This window comes from Patella vulgata, chromosome 4 (genome assembly GCF_932274485.2).
Source record: "Patella vulgata chromosome 4, xgPatVulg1.2, whole genome shotgun sequence".
Lineage (NCBI taxonomy): Eukaryota > Metazoa > Mollusca > Gastropoda > Patellidae > Patella > Patella vulgata.
In genome coordinates this window covers 79171317-79187185 of record NC_065882.2, presented here as the reverse complement: position 1 = coordinate 79187185, position 15869 = coordinate 79171317, and the positions used below count along the sequence as shown (strand labels likewise).

The 15869-nt window shown below is 37.0% G+C and overlaps 1 protein-coding gene across 2 annotated transcripts; it reads right to left on the bottom strand.

Moving 5' to 3' along the window:
• Window positions 1-356: 356 nt before the first annotated feature.
• Window positions 357-15780, bottom strand: LOC130010228 (arrestin domain-containing protein 3-like). 2 transcript variants are annotated; one of them, XM_050547374.2, is made up of 7 exons: window positions 15158-15780; window positions 8771-8917; window positions 7486-7712; window positions 6912-7094; window positions 5841-6023; window positions 4944-5130; window positions 357-4506 (listed from the first exon to the last, which is right to left on the bottom strand). In XM_050547374.2, the coding sequence occupies exons 1-7, from the start codon at window positions 15273-15275 to the stop codon at window positions 4334-4336; spliced, it is 1218 nt and encodes a 405-aa protein (XP_050403331.1). In that variant the 5' UTR covers window positions 15276-15780; the 3' UTR covers window positions 357-4333. The 2 variants fall into 2 exon arrangements, with proteins under 2 accessions (XP_050403331.1, XP_050403334.1); XM_050547377.2 differs by having other exon boundaries at window positions 8852-8917.
• Window positions 15781-15869: the final 89 nt, after the last annotated feature.

The window sequence follows — 15869 nt, the reverse complement described above, 5'->3', positions numbered from 1 at the left end:
GAAACCACGCCAGTTGACTCAATGACAGGCCTTAAGATACAGCGCGCACGTGCTAACCATTGGGCCATCCAACCCCCCGTATTGCCTCAACGTCCCTCGGGAGCTACAATGACTCAGTAGGACATTGGTTCTTTAGCCAGGAGGTCCCCTGATCGATCCCGGTGTAGTCGTTCGGATGGGACGTCAAACATATATCACGTAAACACGTTCTCGTGCACGTAATCGAACCCGTAACATAATCAGGATATTGCTACAAATCTAATCAGCAGAGATCGTTATTGCGAATATATTTAATTTGCCTGTGTTGACAGTTTTAATTTAAATTTGTATTCAAATAAACACATAGATCCATACTGTTTGCTTTGATTATATACTGGAAATATCTATTTTAAATTAGACGTACAATACTATTTTAATATATCTAGGTTAATAATTCTTCACGCTAAACAGTTTGTTTTGATAGAAATAAAATGAAATAAAATGGTGTAATGTCCCGCTACACCGACTGGTCTGATGATGACGTCCGTACTCTAATATCAAATTCCGCCTGCCAATGGGTCTTTGACGTGCACACCAATGTGGGCACGCCAATGTGTACGACTATACGTTGTCCCTTGCCAGGCCCTCATATCTTGACCACAAACAAGGTGGGGTGGGGTGGGGGCACGCCGGAAATCTCGATGAACTTTCTCAGCCAACTCGGGGATCGAACACGGGACCAAGTCTATTGACTTCCGATCTGAAGTCAATCAAATATCCGGTTTGACCACAACTTCAATAGAAAAGGTGACTATTACTAAGGATACAGAACGGTAGCGATGTCGAAATAAGACGTTTGACGATCGTTGTTTAAGAATACATAATTTATAAAATGATAACAAATGACAACATTAGATTGAGCATTGTATATAGAATAAATAAAAATAGAGGAACCATATTCTTAATAAAAAAAAAAAAAAGAATATCAAATACTTAATAACAAAAGAAAAACAAATTCTTAACGATACATTATGTAAGATTAGATAAATAGCTGGCAGTTCCCACTATAATAGTTAAAAACTAGATAATGTAAAGGGAATATGCCGAAAATTGTAGTCAAATTGCTCAATTCGGAACCGATATAGTATTGTTTGAATTTAAAGCCTAGCCTCGATCATCATTACTTAAGTCGGTACGATAAAAAAAATAGTTTCGATTATGCATTTTTAGGATTAAATCATCAATGAGCGTTAAGCAGTAAATCGGATTCAAATCCAGTGAACATCCGACTCATAAGATGACAACATATCGAGAGATGATTAAGGTCTTTTCATGTTAATAAATTATGTCTAATTAATAGTTTATATAACATTTCAGGCCAAAAGAAAGACCTCCAATAGGCAGATTTAGCTCTTGCATAATGTATCTTTAAGAATACATAATTGGTTACACAAAGAACCTATACAAATGATAACATCATATTGAACATTGTATATAGAATACACGAAAATAGAGAAAACAAATTCTTAATAAAAAAGAAAGAGAAAAACAAATTCTTCTGAACACAGTAAAATAAAACATATTATTATAAACTTGTATATCTTTATATAAATACAAACACTTCAGGTTTGCTGGATACATTTTAAAAAAAAAATATTTAAAACAGGAAGCAAGATTATAACTTACATTATTAGGCTGATGAATGGCGGAAAGGCTGTATGAAACGCTTTTCATATAATATTTAATTAAATATCGTCAGAAATATATATATATGTATATGTAAGTAATGGCTATAATCAATGAAATATAATTGTTAATTAAATATCAACAGAAATATATACAGTACATGTACGTAATGGCTATAATAAATGAAATATAATTCTCAATTAATAGCTATAATAAAAGAAATATAATTTTTAATTAATAGCTATAATAAATGAAATATAATTATTAAATAATGGCTATAATAAATGAAATATAATTTCTAATTAAATATCATCAGAAATATATACATGTACGTAATGGTTTATAATAAATGAAATATAGCACACTGTATGGCGTATGCCCGTCTTCATTAGCCCAGGTTAGGAGCAGAACAGTAGGAGTTAAACTCCATTTCATTTCATTTCATTTCATTATACTGGATACAAGACTCTATTTCACTTATTATACATGTAGTAATTATGTAAATGTAGATATTTTCTGCTGTTACTGGACTAAAGGTTCTATTTCATTTTTTATATACAGTCACGATCATCTAGTATCTCTCTTAGCGCCTCCTATAATATTACATACAGAGTTACACCCCCTGTAAATAGGTGATAAAATTAGCGATGTTTTTTTGATCATGTGCTTTTTTGATAAAATAAAATGAATTCATCGATTTTCTTCACAAAAATGGATAAATATTATCGAATGCATCACAGTAGTATCGAAGGTTGGTACAAAATGACAAGTTTACAGAAGTAATGTCCGAGATTTGAGTAAAGAATTTTCGTTCGGCGCAAGATTCAGCGACGGTCAAATTTACCGCTTCCAATGCATTCAAGCGTAATATTTAATTTATGTCGGCACAAAAAGCACCAAGATTTTATTAAGAGGCCACTCCCGGTAAATTATGTCCGAGATTTGAGTAAAGAATTTTCGTTCGGCGCAAGATTCAGCGACAGACAAATTTACCGCTTCCAATGCATCCAAGCGTAATATTTAATTTATGTCAGCACAAAAAGCAACGAGATTTTATTAAGAGGCCACTCCCGTTAAGCGGTCAGTTGTGAAAATTCCCTTGGGTGGCTGCTTAATGCAGATTCTACTGTAATCTAGGCGAATAAAACCAAATGTCATTTTGGACCCATTATATTTGCTCAAGGATAGAAATAATTATCGTGTTGGTCCCATTTGCTCATGGATAGAAATAAATATTGTTTTGTTCATTCCATAATCAAAATTAAAACAGTTCGGAGATAGAAGCTTTGCTACTTCTACACTAAACTGTGAAACAATTTACCTCAAAATATTCGCTACAGCAAAACTCTTACAAGTTTGTTTCAAAACCTCATTTGTAAGTTACATTGTATAGACATGTAGACAGTTTATGGCTTTGAATGCTCGTTGGGCATGCTTATGGATGGATTTGGCGGTCAAGAAATGGACATTAGTATTTCATTTAAAATTTAATTATCATTATAATCCATAAGCAATATAAGACTGTTGTACTTCAGAGTTGTGTTTACGATATCACCCCATGGTGGAAGTGGGAGTAAACTTCTAGGAACGAACGAACGAATTGTGTTCATTTCATCAGCACCGAACATCCTCTGACAAGGAAAATTTATTTGTGCAATGAAATTAAGTTTTACTTAAAATAACAACCACTTGTTTTAAACTTTAGGTAGTAGTGTTTTCTATTTGATCTATTATATCATTTCAATAATGTTATTGTATTTTAGGTCCAAGAACCAGATTACAATCTGAATAATGTCTTAAGCGGTGGACACACTAGCTTCGCCGAAGCATTCGCCCGATTGTAGAATTTATTAGCCAATAACAACTCAGCATTCACTCATATCGAGAAGTCACGTGATTGTTTGAAGACACAATCGGCAAAATTCCATTACTCTACATCTAGCCTCAGCTGTATGACGATAAGTGATATATACCTCTACGCCTATACAATTGTGTTGCGGCACCGGTTTACTTATTAGGAAAACTTGTCGCTTTTAAAATAGAAGTTATCAAAATTGCGTTTAAAATTTTCAGCGCAAAGTTGTCCTTGTTTGAAGAAAATCGGATAAACTTGACAGAAAAAACAGCTTCAGACTTTGAAATAGTTGTAAGATAAAACAGTCTTCAAAGGCGTCGTCATGGCTAGCCGAGGCTAGATGTAGGGTACTGGAATCTGCTGGGGTTTGCTGAGTGTTTGAAGACATAGTCGCCGCCATGTTTAATCATGTGACGTGAAGGTGATGCAATCGACTGGTGAAAGGGAAAAAAAAAGATTCTTCTAGTGTGTCCACCCATTCGGCCGAATAAAATTCGCTACCGCTTGCGATTGATTCGTCCGAAAGATTCAGCTAATGTGTCTACCGCTTAATTGGAGCAAAATGCTTTTGATAAAGATGAGTAAGATTATAGAGATTCTGTTATTTTGAGCAACCTTTTGAGCTACATGTATGACACAAGTGTTTTCAATATGATGCGTTAATACTTTACAGTGTAAGTATATCGTTATAGTACAGCAAGCAGATATATGATACATGCATACCGAAGGAAGATTATAGTCCGTTTCATTATTCTTGTGATAGAAATGCTTATTGTAAAGCCTGTTTCATTATTCTTTGGATCAACACGCTTGTTATAGTTTGTTTTGTTCTTCAGTTACCGGCACAAATGTATTAGCGTCATGTTGATTCCAGTTATAATACGTATAAACCGGAGCATAATCCATATTGCCTCGTGTATGTTCATTATCATTCTCCTCACGGATATTAACCTTTCCAAAGGCACATTCTGCATAGGATGGTGGAGCTGGAAAATTGAAAAACAAAACAGTCAATTAAATTAAAAATAGATACAGCACTAATCATGAAAGTATGCCCACCAACAATCCACTCAACTGATCACCATAAAACCTTATTGTGTATGTCATTACTATTATCCGAACAATCACAACAAATATCGAGTGCCCTCTGAATACGATACTGATGAAAACAGATCAATCCGACAGATCCAGAAGATGTTTTGAATTTATATTTTGGTAAAGGATAAGGTGGTAAAGATAGAGTGATATGTATGCGAATTTTTAAATAGCTAAATATATTATAGCATGCTACTTTCAGTTTATGTAACTCAATATCTGAACCATGTTTAATAATATACCAGTCGGACATGCTGACAGGCTGACAAAATAATCAACGTAGAGCTTTAAGGTATTGATGTGAAATACTGAATCTAGGTCTACTTACGTATATCTATATTAGAAGGTGCTGATGGTGTGATAGGTTGAATTGGTATATCACTCCCTGCTGGAGGTAGAGGGAGAGGTGGTGGTGGACCATACTGTCTTGCTACTGACTGGAGTGGTATGGAGCCTATTAAAATATTCATCGGCACCACTAGGTCCGTCCCTACTCCAGACGGATCAACATTTAACTGAAAACATAATAAACAGCAAAATCAGAAAATTAGTCATGAGAAAGAAAATGGCCAGGTAGTGATTAGGTTTCCATTAAAAGATCAATTCTTTGTCCCACTTGGCTACTCTTTCAAATACTTTGCCTTTAAAAATTAATTCAAGGTCCACTTTGACACAAATTAGTTCATTTCGGGACCAACACATGGTTCAGCTTTATTTCAATAATTCGCGTGCGCGTAGAGGTCTTTCAGCAGTAGGAGGAAACTGGAGATCCCGGAGAAAACCCACGAGGTTGGACAGGCAACCCTACTCCTTGTCACGTACAAGCGGGGAATCAAAACCATGCCACTTGACAGACCTTATGATCCAACGCGCACGCACTCGTTAACCATTTGGTCATCCAACCCCCCTTTGCCTTAAGTATTAGAAATAATCGTTGACCATTACTACTCACGACATGGGGCATATAATCATGATAAATATTCATGAATTCTAGAAAGTTCTTGACAGACCTTATGATCCAACGCGCACGCACTCGTTAACCATTTGGTCATCCAACCCCCCTTTGCCTTAAGTATTAGAAATAATCGTTGACCATTACTACTCACGACATGGGGCATATAATCATGATAAATATTCATGAATTCTAGAAAGTTTAGACATTGAAAACATTATGAATGATATTCGAGCCTCTTTAGGAGGCATCCATGAAACATACTTATCTTACCGTCACTGTATATGTTATATCTATAATTTGACATCCTCGTAAACCAGAAGGCGGTAATGGTGGTATAGACAGTAGATCTCCATTCCAAATATCATCATCGCCAGGTTGAATGGAGCCATGGCTAATTTTAGACACAGTATTACACATTGTTTTAGTCTTTGATGTGGCGTGATACAGCACGGTCTGGAAGCAAATCGTAAGGCAATATAATCCACGGCTGAACAAAAGTATGATAATATCACCATGGACCTTATAATACCTTATGCAACTTGGGTGAAAATAGCCCTGGGGTAGAAATCATTTAAAAGTACATGTATGTACATAGAGAGAGAGAAATGGGGTTTTACGCCCACTCGACAAAAACTAGGTCATTTTGAGACTAACATTTGGTTTAATTTTATTTCAATAATTCGCTTGAGCGTAGGGGTCTTTAGCAGTGGGAGGAAACCGGGGGACCCAGAGAAAACCCAAGAGGTTGGACAGGCGACCCTGCTGCTTGTCACGTACAACCAGGGAATCGAAACCATGCCAGTTGATTCAATGACAGGCCTTATGATACAGCGGGCATGTGCTAACTATTCGGCCATCCAACCCCCCAAGTATGTACAGAGTGCCAATATGTAAAATTATTGCCCATTCCCTAGACTAGCATAGTACTTTATCGTTAGTTCAATTTTTTGCTTTTCTTCTGAAGCCCGAGAGAATCCAGTTTTTACAGGTAGACTTCAAAGGTTATATTTTGCCAACCCACTTTTCTGGCATTCACAAAATAGAACTATCTATGCGAGTAGTCTCCAGCAATGAACGCATATACAATGTGCAGTCATGTATATTTCTAGAAACTTACGCAAGGATTCATCAATTTAAATAAATTTTCTAAAAGTCGTGTGGGGGTCAGGGGTTGGAGTGGGGGCATACTAGAATTTGAAGTCTGCCAACCCAGAAACAACCCTTCATTATGTACAAACAATGCACGGATGAAACCCCATCGACCTAGACGAGTCAAGAATTGGGACGAGGATTCCCTTTCAACAATTATCAGTTATTTTCAAAATCTTAGCCAAGACTCACTTGTTTAAGTTGAACGAACGAACTGCTCATACTTCGTCGACTACCATTATGTATTTCACAAGAAATGGGAATGGCCTCACCAGGTACATAACCTAATCTATCAAGTCTCAACACAGCACTAATTGGTCCCGATTTACAGCACAAACAGCATAACGTCTTCTGGCCATTTGCTGTGGCACCTTGCTGAAAAACAAAGGGTTATCAGTAAATACCAATTTCTACGTTGTCATTTAGTCTGCTTTCTAGTAACTTTCCTCTTTTCTTTAAATGGTTTTATGACGTTAGGAAAATATATATTACTTTATTCACTAGGTGAACGTTCATAATTTATAGAAATTGTCTGAATTATTTTTCCGATAATTCATAGTAAAATGTTCTAAAATTAATTATAGAAGATATCAAAGAAGAAACTTCACGTTGTATTCTTCAAGTATAATATAATGCAACTAGATTTATAGAGAAATAACATGGAATGAAATGGGTTTTAACTTCCTACTTTTCTGCACAATCTAATCTTATGAAGACAGTTCGGGTCTAATAGATTGACATCTGTAAAATATTACGATATATTTACCCTGGCTTGTGGATCTAGATTCAGATCTAAAGGATCGACGATTGTAAAAGCTCGTTTTGTTGTATGATCAAACTTCCAGGGACGATCGATGACACCACCCACTGAATATCGAACCCGCCCTGTATGACTTTCATAAGATGATGGTATTCCTGTGGGCAACTGGAAATTAAATGGATATACATATCTTCCTGCTTGTAAAACTGGGTCGTCTCCCTTCTGTCCTGGACCTGATAACATAAAATAATTGAATGACGTGAAATTATGTTTCCTTTAACATAAATTAAGTAAATCCATGAAGTATCACAAAGTATTGCTCCTAAATGTGTAAAGGCTTGGTGCGTCATTTAATGCTTGGTGCGTCTCATGGAAACTACGATATTGTGGAAGTTTAATCTCTAATACGAATATCAGTACAAAATGGATCAATTCCGTTCTAATACGAATATCAGTACAAAATGGATCAATTCCGTTCAGTATTTACAAAGTTATGATATAATGAAATTTGAACGAGCGCAACCAGGTGCTGCCATCTTTTATTGGTAGCGGAGAAACCTAGTGGGTCTAGTTTAAAACAGATTGAATCGCAGTTCATATTTTGATTTTGTTTTCTTAATTAATTAAATGTTAAATAATCGATCTGGATACATATTTAGTGTGTATATAAAGCCATGGGAAATTTGCTATTTTAGCAAAAATACAAATGACTTATGGAACCTGTAATCACCCAATCCTAACTACACTTACCGGTAGTTGATCTCCTCGTTGATTACATTTATGAAGGTTACCTCGCTTTCCTGTTACTGGAAATGATTTTTAGAAACTACTATTGTATATATTTATATAACGTGTTCACTAATCTAACAAGTTTTGCCAATCTGATTAAAATACAGATTTATTTTTCGGTTGTTTTTTTTTTATACTTTCAATGGCCTAAACTACATGAAGATCTGAGTTGTACTTGAAGGTCGTGTCAGGGGTCGTGCGAGCGGCTTTTGTCCCTATGATGTCAGACAATGATTAATCAATCAGCGTTGACGTTTCTAGTGGTTTACCCACAGTTTTGTGCATGGCACGCCAAGAAGTCTCCGTAACAGACCGTTTCATTGGCTTATCCCGGTAATATAACTACTCTTCCAGATTCTATTGTAGTAAAGACAAATAAAACAAAATTTTGAACTATAAAAAAGAAACGAAATAGGATCTGTGTTTTAATCAGATTGCATGTTTTGCAGGCTTACATGAAAAATCCCGATGATCTAAGAAAACCCATGTACATGTATCTCACCTTTGCCAAATAAAACGAGTATATGGTTGAAATATGTTTCATTAGATGAATAATGTGTGGTGGTGGTTCTTCTATCTTTACCTGTACCTGTACTGTGTTCTTCTGACCAGTGAACTCGTGCACCGCCTTCAAAATGCAGTCTTATTCCTAAAAGAAACATGAACATATTATGTTTAATTTTCTGTAGAGCGGTTAAACCTTTTACGCATTGTAAGTTAAAGGACAATATTGGTGCCAGTCATTATCACATATGTGATAGAACTGGTTAAACATGTTCCAAATATTATTTTATCACAGAGATCATTGCTACGATAGATGCGTAATCAATGCTTGAACAATCCGAAGGGATGAACGCAAAAGGAAAACACGAGTTATCCCTCTATATAACTGACTGAAGTGACGGGCGATAACAGATACATGGACGAATTTTTGCTTACTAATTATTCATTCGAAGACGAAAAGCTATTGAGTGAGACTGTGAAAAGATATCTTGACAATTCTTAAGAAAAATTGACTGTCACTAGATAAGAGAACATGAAAGAAAAATAGAAAATGTCCGTCACACGTTCTCTTATCTAATGACATTCAATTACTTTTTTGAATTGTCAGATATACTCTTACAGTCTCATATAACAACAACTTTTGGTCTTCGAAAGAATTATTAGTGAACAGAAATTCGGTTTTGTGGGAGGAATCAGGGATTTTAGAAGTGAATTCCGGTGAATTCCGGTGATTGTAAATGAATTCCGGTGAATTCCGGTGATTAGTCTACCCGGTGTAACCATGTCTAGGTACATAGTAGTCCTTGTCGAAAAATTTTCGCACCCCAGTCAATTTTAGTGGGCAACTTTTTAATGCTAAACAGTCGTGTGTCAGTCCCTGCGAACGCATGTACAATGTAAAGGAACATTTTAGTGAGAAAATAAGGCCTTGCTTACCTCGCTAGAGTTAGTAAAAATACGTCCCCTTCTGCTAAACGGCTTGGCGGAAGCCATTAAAATCTAAATTCATATAAAGGGTAACACACAAATTTACGTAACTCGGCCATTTAAGACGAAACAAAATTTACGTAAAAAGTTGCCAAGTAAAACTGACTGGGGTTCAAAAGTTTTTTGACAAGGATTCAAACTAAAAACTTAATTTTTTGTACATTCAGGGGCCATACATGTAATCCATGATGTTACGGTCTGATATATGCCAAATGACATGAAATGAAATGGGGTTTAACATCCTACTGTTCTGCTCCTAACCTGGGCATATGAAGCGGGCATGCGCCATACAGTGTGCTATGAGAAAAAATATTGCCCAGGCAGCGGGGCTATGGCCTACTCTTATATCGAATTCCAACTGCCAAGGGATCTTTTACATGCACGCCAATGTGTACATGGGACCTCGGTTTTTCGTGCCATCCGAACGACTAGACAGCTGTCCTTGTCAGGCCCTCCGTCCTGCATCAATGACAAGGGAAAACCACGCCGGAAAATCAGGATGAACTTTCTCGGCCAATGCAGGGATCCAACACCCGACCTCCAGGCTAGCGAGCCAGCGTCTTACCCACGTGATCCCCTGATATATATGCCAATATCAAATAGAACAAACAAATTGTCCAGACTAACTGGGACGAAGACAAAATACGTCCACATGAAAATGTACATGTACAACATTTTTGCAATTATTTTGATTATGTATTATTTAAAGTACAGCTAAGTCTCTAACTCAATATCATCCAAAGTCTTCAACATTGACAACACAAATTATTTGTCAATTTAAATTAACATTGATGTTTTGATATTACCAGGAAAAGGTAGGCTTCTGATATCCAATATTTAAGACAAAATAGACATTTCACCATTAGTACACAAATTGTGTACCAGAATGCGTTTCAGCGCCATTTGGAAAAAGGGACTCGAAGAACGAGACTAGATATATTCCGCAAGTCATGTCAAACAATGACAACATATTCTTATCTGGACGCTAATGGCCTACTCTTACATGTACGGTACGTCAAATTCCAACTGACAACTGACAAGGGGAAACCATACCAAAAAATCATAATGAAATTTCTCCCCCAACACCGGGAGCGAACCTACGACCTAGCAGGGAAATGAAATGAAATGGGGTTTAACATCCTACTGTTCTGCTCCTATACTGGGCTAATGAAGACGGGCATACGCCATACAGTGTGCTATGAGGGAAATTTTGCCCAGTATATCGAATTCCAACTGCCAGGGGATCTTTTACGTGCATTCCAATATATACACGGGACCTCGGTTTTTCGTTTCATCCGAAGAACTAGACAGCTGTCCTTGTAAGGCCCTCCGTTCTGCCCCACTGACTAGGGGAAACCACGTCGGAAATCCCGATAAACTTTCTCGGCCAATGAGGGGATAGAACATCCGACCTCCAGACTAGAGAGCCAGCGTCTTAACCACCTAGCCAAGGTAGCTCCCACCTAGCAGGGAAAAGAACAAGAGTTCTCAATTTGAAGGTACGGTATGATCATTCAATTGTCAGAAACTGGGATTATTATGACTAGAGTTTAAAAAAAAGAGAGTAAAATTTCAAAATATTTTCCAAATTTGTGAGGGACCACTAACACTATCATTTTAGTTCAAATTTGGGATTTTCAGTGAAAACTTAATTCTCAACATTTGTTGAAAATATTTAAATGTCTTTTGCATCAGAAAATTTAAATAATACGTGTAATATCGTTAGTTCACTCAATTTTATCTAAAAGTTCAAATTCTCTAAAAACCTCCAGTTCTCCAACAAAATTGTGGTCAAAAAACAAAATGTTGGTCTGTGCTTATATATGAACCTAGGAATATCTTGTTTGTCAAACTTTCTAAATGATTGAGACACCCCAAAGTCGAACTGGCAGAGCAAAAATGGGTTATATACTATACATTCATGGTACCAGTCGAAACCAATTTCAAATGAAAGAATACATGCACATCTCACTGAGTACGAAATTGTCCAAAGTGACACCCTAAATATGGACCCCCGGGGCTTAATAAAAAGGTTATATTCATACCGGTACATGTGATTTACCAGTTGAAACTAATTATAAATGACAGTGCACATCCCACTGAGTACGAAATGGTCTTTAACAAATGATTTTGGCCCTGAGATGATCCAAATCAGGGGCGTCGGAATGGTGCGAGGGGCAGAGTACCAAAAGACCCCCTGGACCTACCCCCGGCCTCTAGAAAATTTTGAAATTTGTCGATTCCAAGAACGCTGTTTAGAGCGCCTCTAGCATTCCAAATTCCAACATAAAACCCTTTAAAAGCCTGATTATTCACAATTTTTGTTTCATGAGCAAATTGTTGAAAACTTTCATCATTAGGGCATGGGTATACATGTATACCCCAGAAAAGGGCAGGGTACCATTTGTATACCCTGGTACCCGGGTTCCAGCACCCCTGAACATTGCCCCCCCCACCCGCCCGCTTATAGGTTTCAAAAGGGTTACATACTGACAAGCTTCAGGTTTCATATTATCACTTTCGAAACATAGAATTGACAAGGCACCTCATTACTATGGATACCGCTGTCACCCTTGTATACTGTAAGATCACGATGTCAAGACTTTATTATGGAATTGGTATGTTAGAATTGGTATGTATATCAGCTTCAGCACATTCAGAATCATGCCAGGAATAAACTGCTTTCTCACATAATCTAAACTCTTTTTGCATTGGCTTAGCATTCAGGAACGGTCAAATCTCTTCAACATATCAAACTGTGTCAAACTTTGCTCCATAATAAATGTATCTACAGGATATTGTTCACCCATATGATACACTGACAAATCTGCTTCCGACACCCAAATACACATTTAAAACATGTAGCTCAAAACCTATCTTTTCAAACACTATCTACGAATAGGACCTTGTCATGTGGGTTTTGTGTTATAGCATGTTTGGTGTAAGGGATACCATTTTTGCTTGTATTGATATTGTGAGAGAAAGAGAGAGAGAAAGAGAGGGGGTTTAAAGTCCACTCAACACAAACTAGGTCATTTCGGGACTAACATATTATTCAATTTTATTTCAATAATTCACTTGCGCGTAGCGGTCTTGAGCAGTGGGACGACCCAGAGAAAACCCATGAGGTTTGACAGGCGACTGTACTCCTTGCCATGTACAACTGGGTAATCAATACCACGCCACAGGCCTTATTGATACAACGCGCACGTGTTAACCATTCGGCCATCCAACCCCCCATCTGAACATGGGACCATATTTTATTGTCATCTCATTCCAAGAACTTGAGACTAAATTTCCTGAAAAATTGACAAGGGGAAACCATGTTGAATAACCCTAAGGAATTTTCTTTGCCAACACTGAGTTTGAACCAGGACCTACAGCAAGCCACGCCTTACTCACTGAGCCACTAACTTGTTTGTAAATCTTCAATTTGATTAAAATACAGATCTATATTTTGTTTTTTGTACTTTCGATGGCCTCAACTACATGGAGCTCTGACCGGTTTTAGTGGGAGATTGTGTCAGGGGTCATACGAGCGGTTTCTGACCTTTTGATGTCATACATTTGATTAACCAATAAGCGTTGATCGTTTTTAGTGGGACACCCACAGTTCCATGAACCGCACATCAAAAACTCATCGCAACAGACCGTTTCATAGTGTTATCGCGCACATCAGCCAGAATAGGGGTTGTATAACAGCTCGTCCCGATCCCAGTGTAGTAAAGCCAAGTAAAACGAAATTTTGAACTATAAAAATCAAAATGAAGTACCAGTAGGACCTGTGTTTTAATCAGATTGGAAACTTTTTAAATCCTTTTTGCAGAAATACATGTATATTCACCAAATGAAGAAAATTCTAGAAAAAAAAGGTCCATGGACCAAAGGTACAATCCTATATAAAATCCTTTGAATTTTACTGATATGTAGCCTATGAGGACATCAGTTTTCCTTCTCATCCGAACAACTGGACACTCTCTGTGCTAGGCCCTCCGTCCTGCACCACTGACAAGGGAAAATCTAAGGAACTTTCTTTCTCAGAACATGAGACCACCATGTCTCCCTGCTCCCATGATATGAATATCATAGCTTACACAAGACGTACATGTATCTCTTGTATTATATCTAGGTCTACCCAGTGGTTCTCAACCTTTTTTTGCCAATGGCACACCTTGGAACACAAGAAAAAATAGCGGCTCACCTGGCTAAATATATATATGAAAAATATTTGAATTTTGCAAATAGTATCATGGCAAGTCATAGACAGCCGTAGACACAGACTAGTCATAGAGGATGCTCGATTGCCAGTCCTGAGTGTCCGAAATAGACAGAATTGCAATCGAGTGAGGTGAAATTCAGCCTTGTCACAGTTCTGTCAGTCCAGAAAACGAAAGTGGTGTGAGTAGATTCTTGACGTATAAACACAACAAATATGTTTCAGCCGGTTGAGGTATTTTCTTATCCAGACGTAGCTACATGTACCGATGTGTTTGTTTTTAGCTACGATTGGATGCCTTTAGTTCCAAGTGGCAAACTCAATTTCTTTATTAATGCATGTAATATATTTAAAATAAGATAAGTTTATGTTAATGACTAATTAAACTTACAGAGGTCAATGTCGTGGCACAACTAGTGCCTAACTCCAAATATTCGCATTTAAATTAATGAAGCGTTGTTTTTGTCTGACATTCACCGCCATCGAAATCCATTCATAGTTACAGTGCTTTGGATTGCCTTTTTGAATGGCTGTTATAAAATCCTTATTTTTAGCCCCGCCTTCATGATGACAGTGTCATACGTATCCCGTTTAAAAAGATGGCGGTCTTAGTACTGGCTTAACGCCTCGATTTTAAATACAACGATTTGTACCCGTTTCAGGTAGGATTATATGCTTAATTGTAGTTGGGTGTGGCACAAATATTATCAATAATCAATCGTTGTTTTGATTAAAAATATTGTCAATTTTGTTTTCAAATGCTGGTGCGAATCGCTCCCGCATGTGCTACGTTGAAGTTAATGGCACCAACTCTTATCTCGAAACACAGAGGGTTGAGGGATAAGGTTTGTTATCTAATTCAGACGGTGCATTATATACAATTTCAGAACACTCAATCAACTATACCCCTTGACACATAGAATGACTCAAACTAAATAAACAAAACCACAGCCATGAACTTACCAGTACGGCAGTAGTCACCAGTGAATACTAAATTGGGATCACCTGTGTTTTTCGCATTTGCTTAGGCCTACTTAGTGTGCCGTTCAAAGTTTTGCCGCACCACACTGGTTGAGAATCACTGGTCTAAACAGTGCAGAGAGGTTATATTTATGTAGCCCTGTTGATTTTGTGATCTTACTTCCTGTGCAAACAATCAAACATAAAAAGAGATCTTCTTACCTCTCATTTTCATTTCAGCATTTAATTCCACTGTCACATGACCTTGTATTAGTTGTCCCCCATAGAACACCCCCTGGGGGTTAGAGAATGTTATTTCAAATATATTTAATTTCCCCATGTTACTGTTAGAATATTTTCAAATTAAAAAAACAAAACAAAAAACCCCCCAACATTGAACAAACAGTAAATAAAGTTGATCAATGATCAAACTATTAAAACACTAGTAGTAGCTTGTGGGTTAACGTCTGCTTCCCACAGTGGTGTTATCGCATACCATATAAAGGACAAGAATAAAACACTGGTAGTAGCTGGTTGTTTAACTCCTGTTTTCCGATGGAGTGATGTCACATTGGCCTACGATATCAAAAACAGTGTACAACTGTCTTTATGTTTTCCATTACATGGATTATTTCCCTTTAATAGCTATCTTGAAATTCCAGCTATGTTATGGTAAACTGACACGTATTTCACATTGTAATAAAACAATCCAGCTAATTAATTGGCTCACTCATTGATAACCTTCCTTGCAAATCACCTGTCTATTCCTGGTTACGAAAAATAATATTTTGTAAGTTATCAACGATAAACAAAAAGCGAAAATCAATTCACCCAAATTTGCTGGACGATTTTGACTACAATCAAATCACGTGATTGGCATGGCTATAAGCCCCACCTTAGATAAATTGAAAGTAGACTATTTCGTGATCCTTTT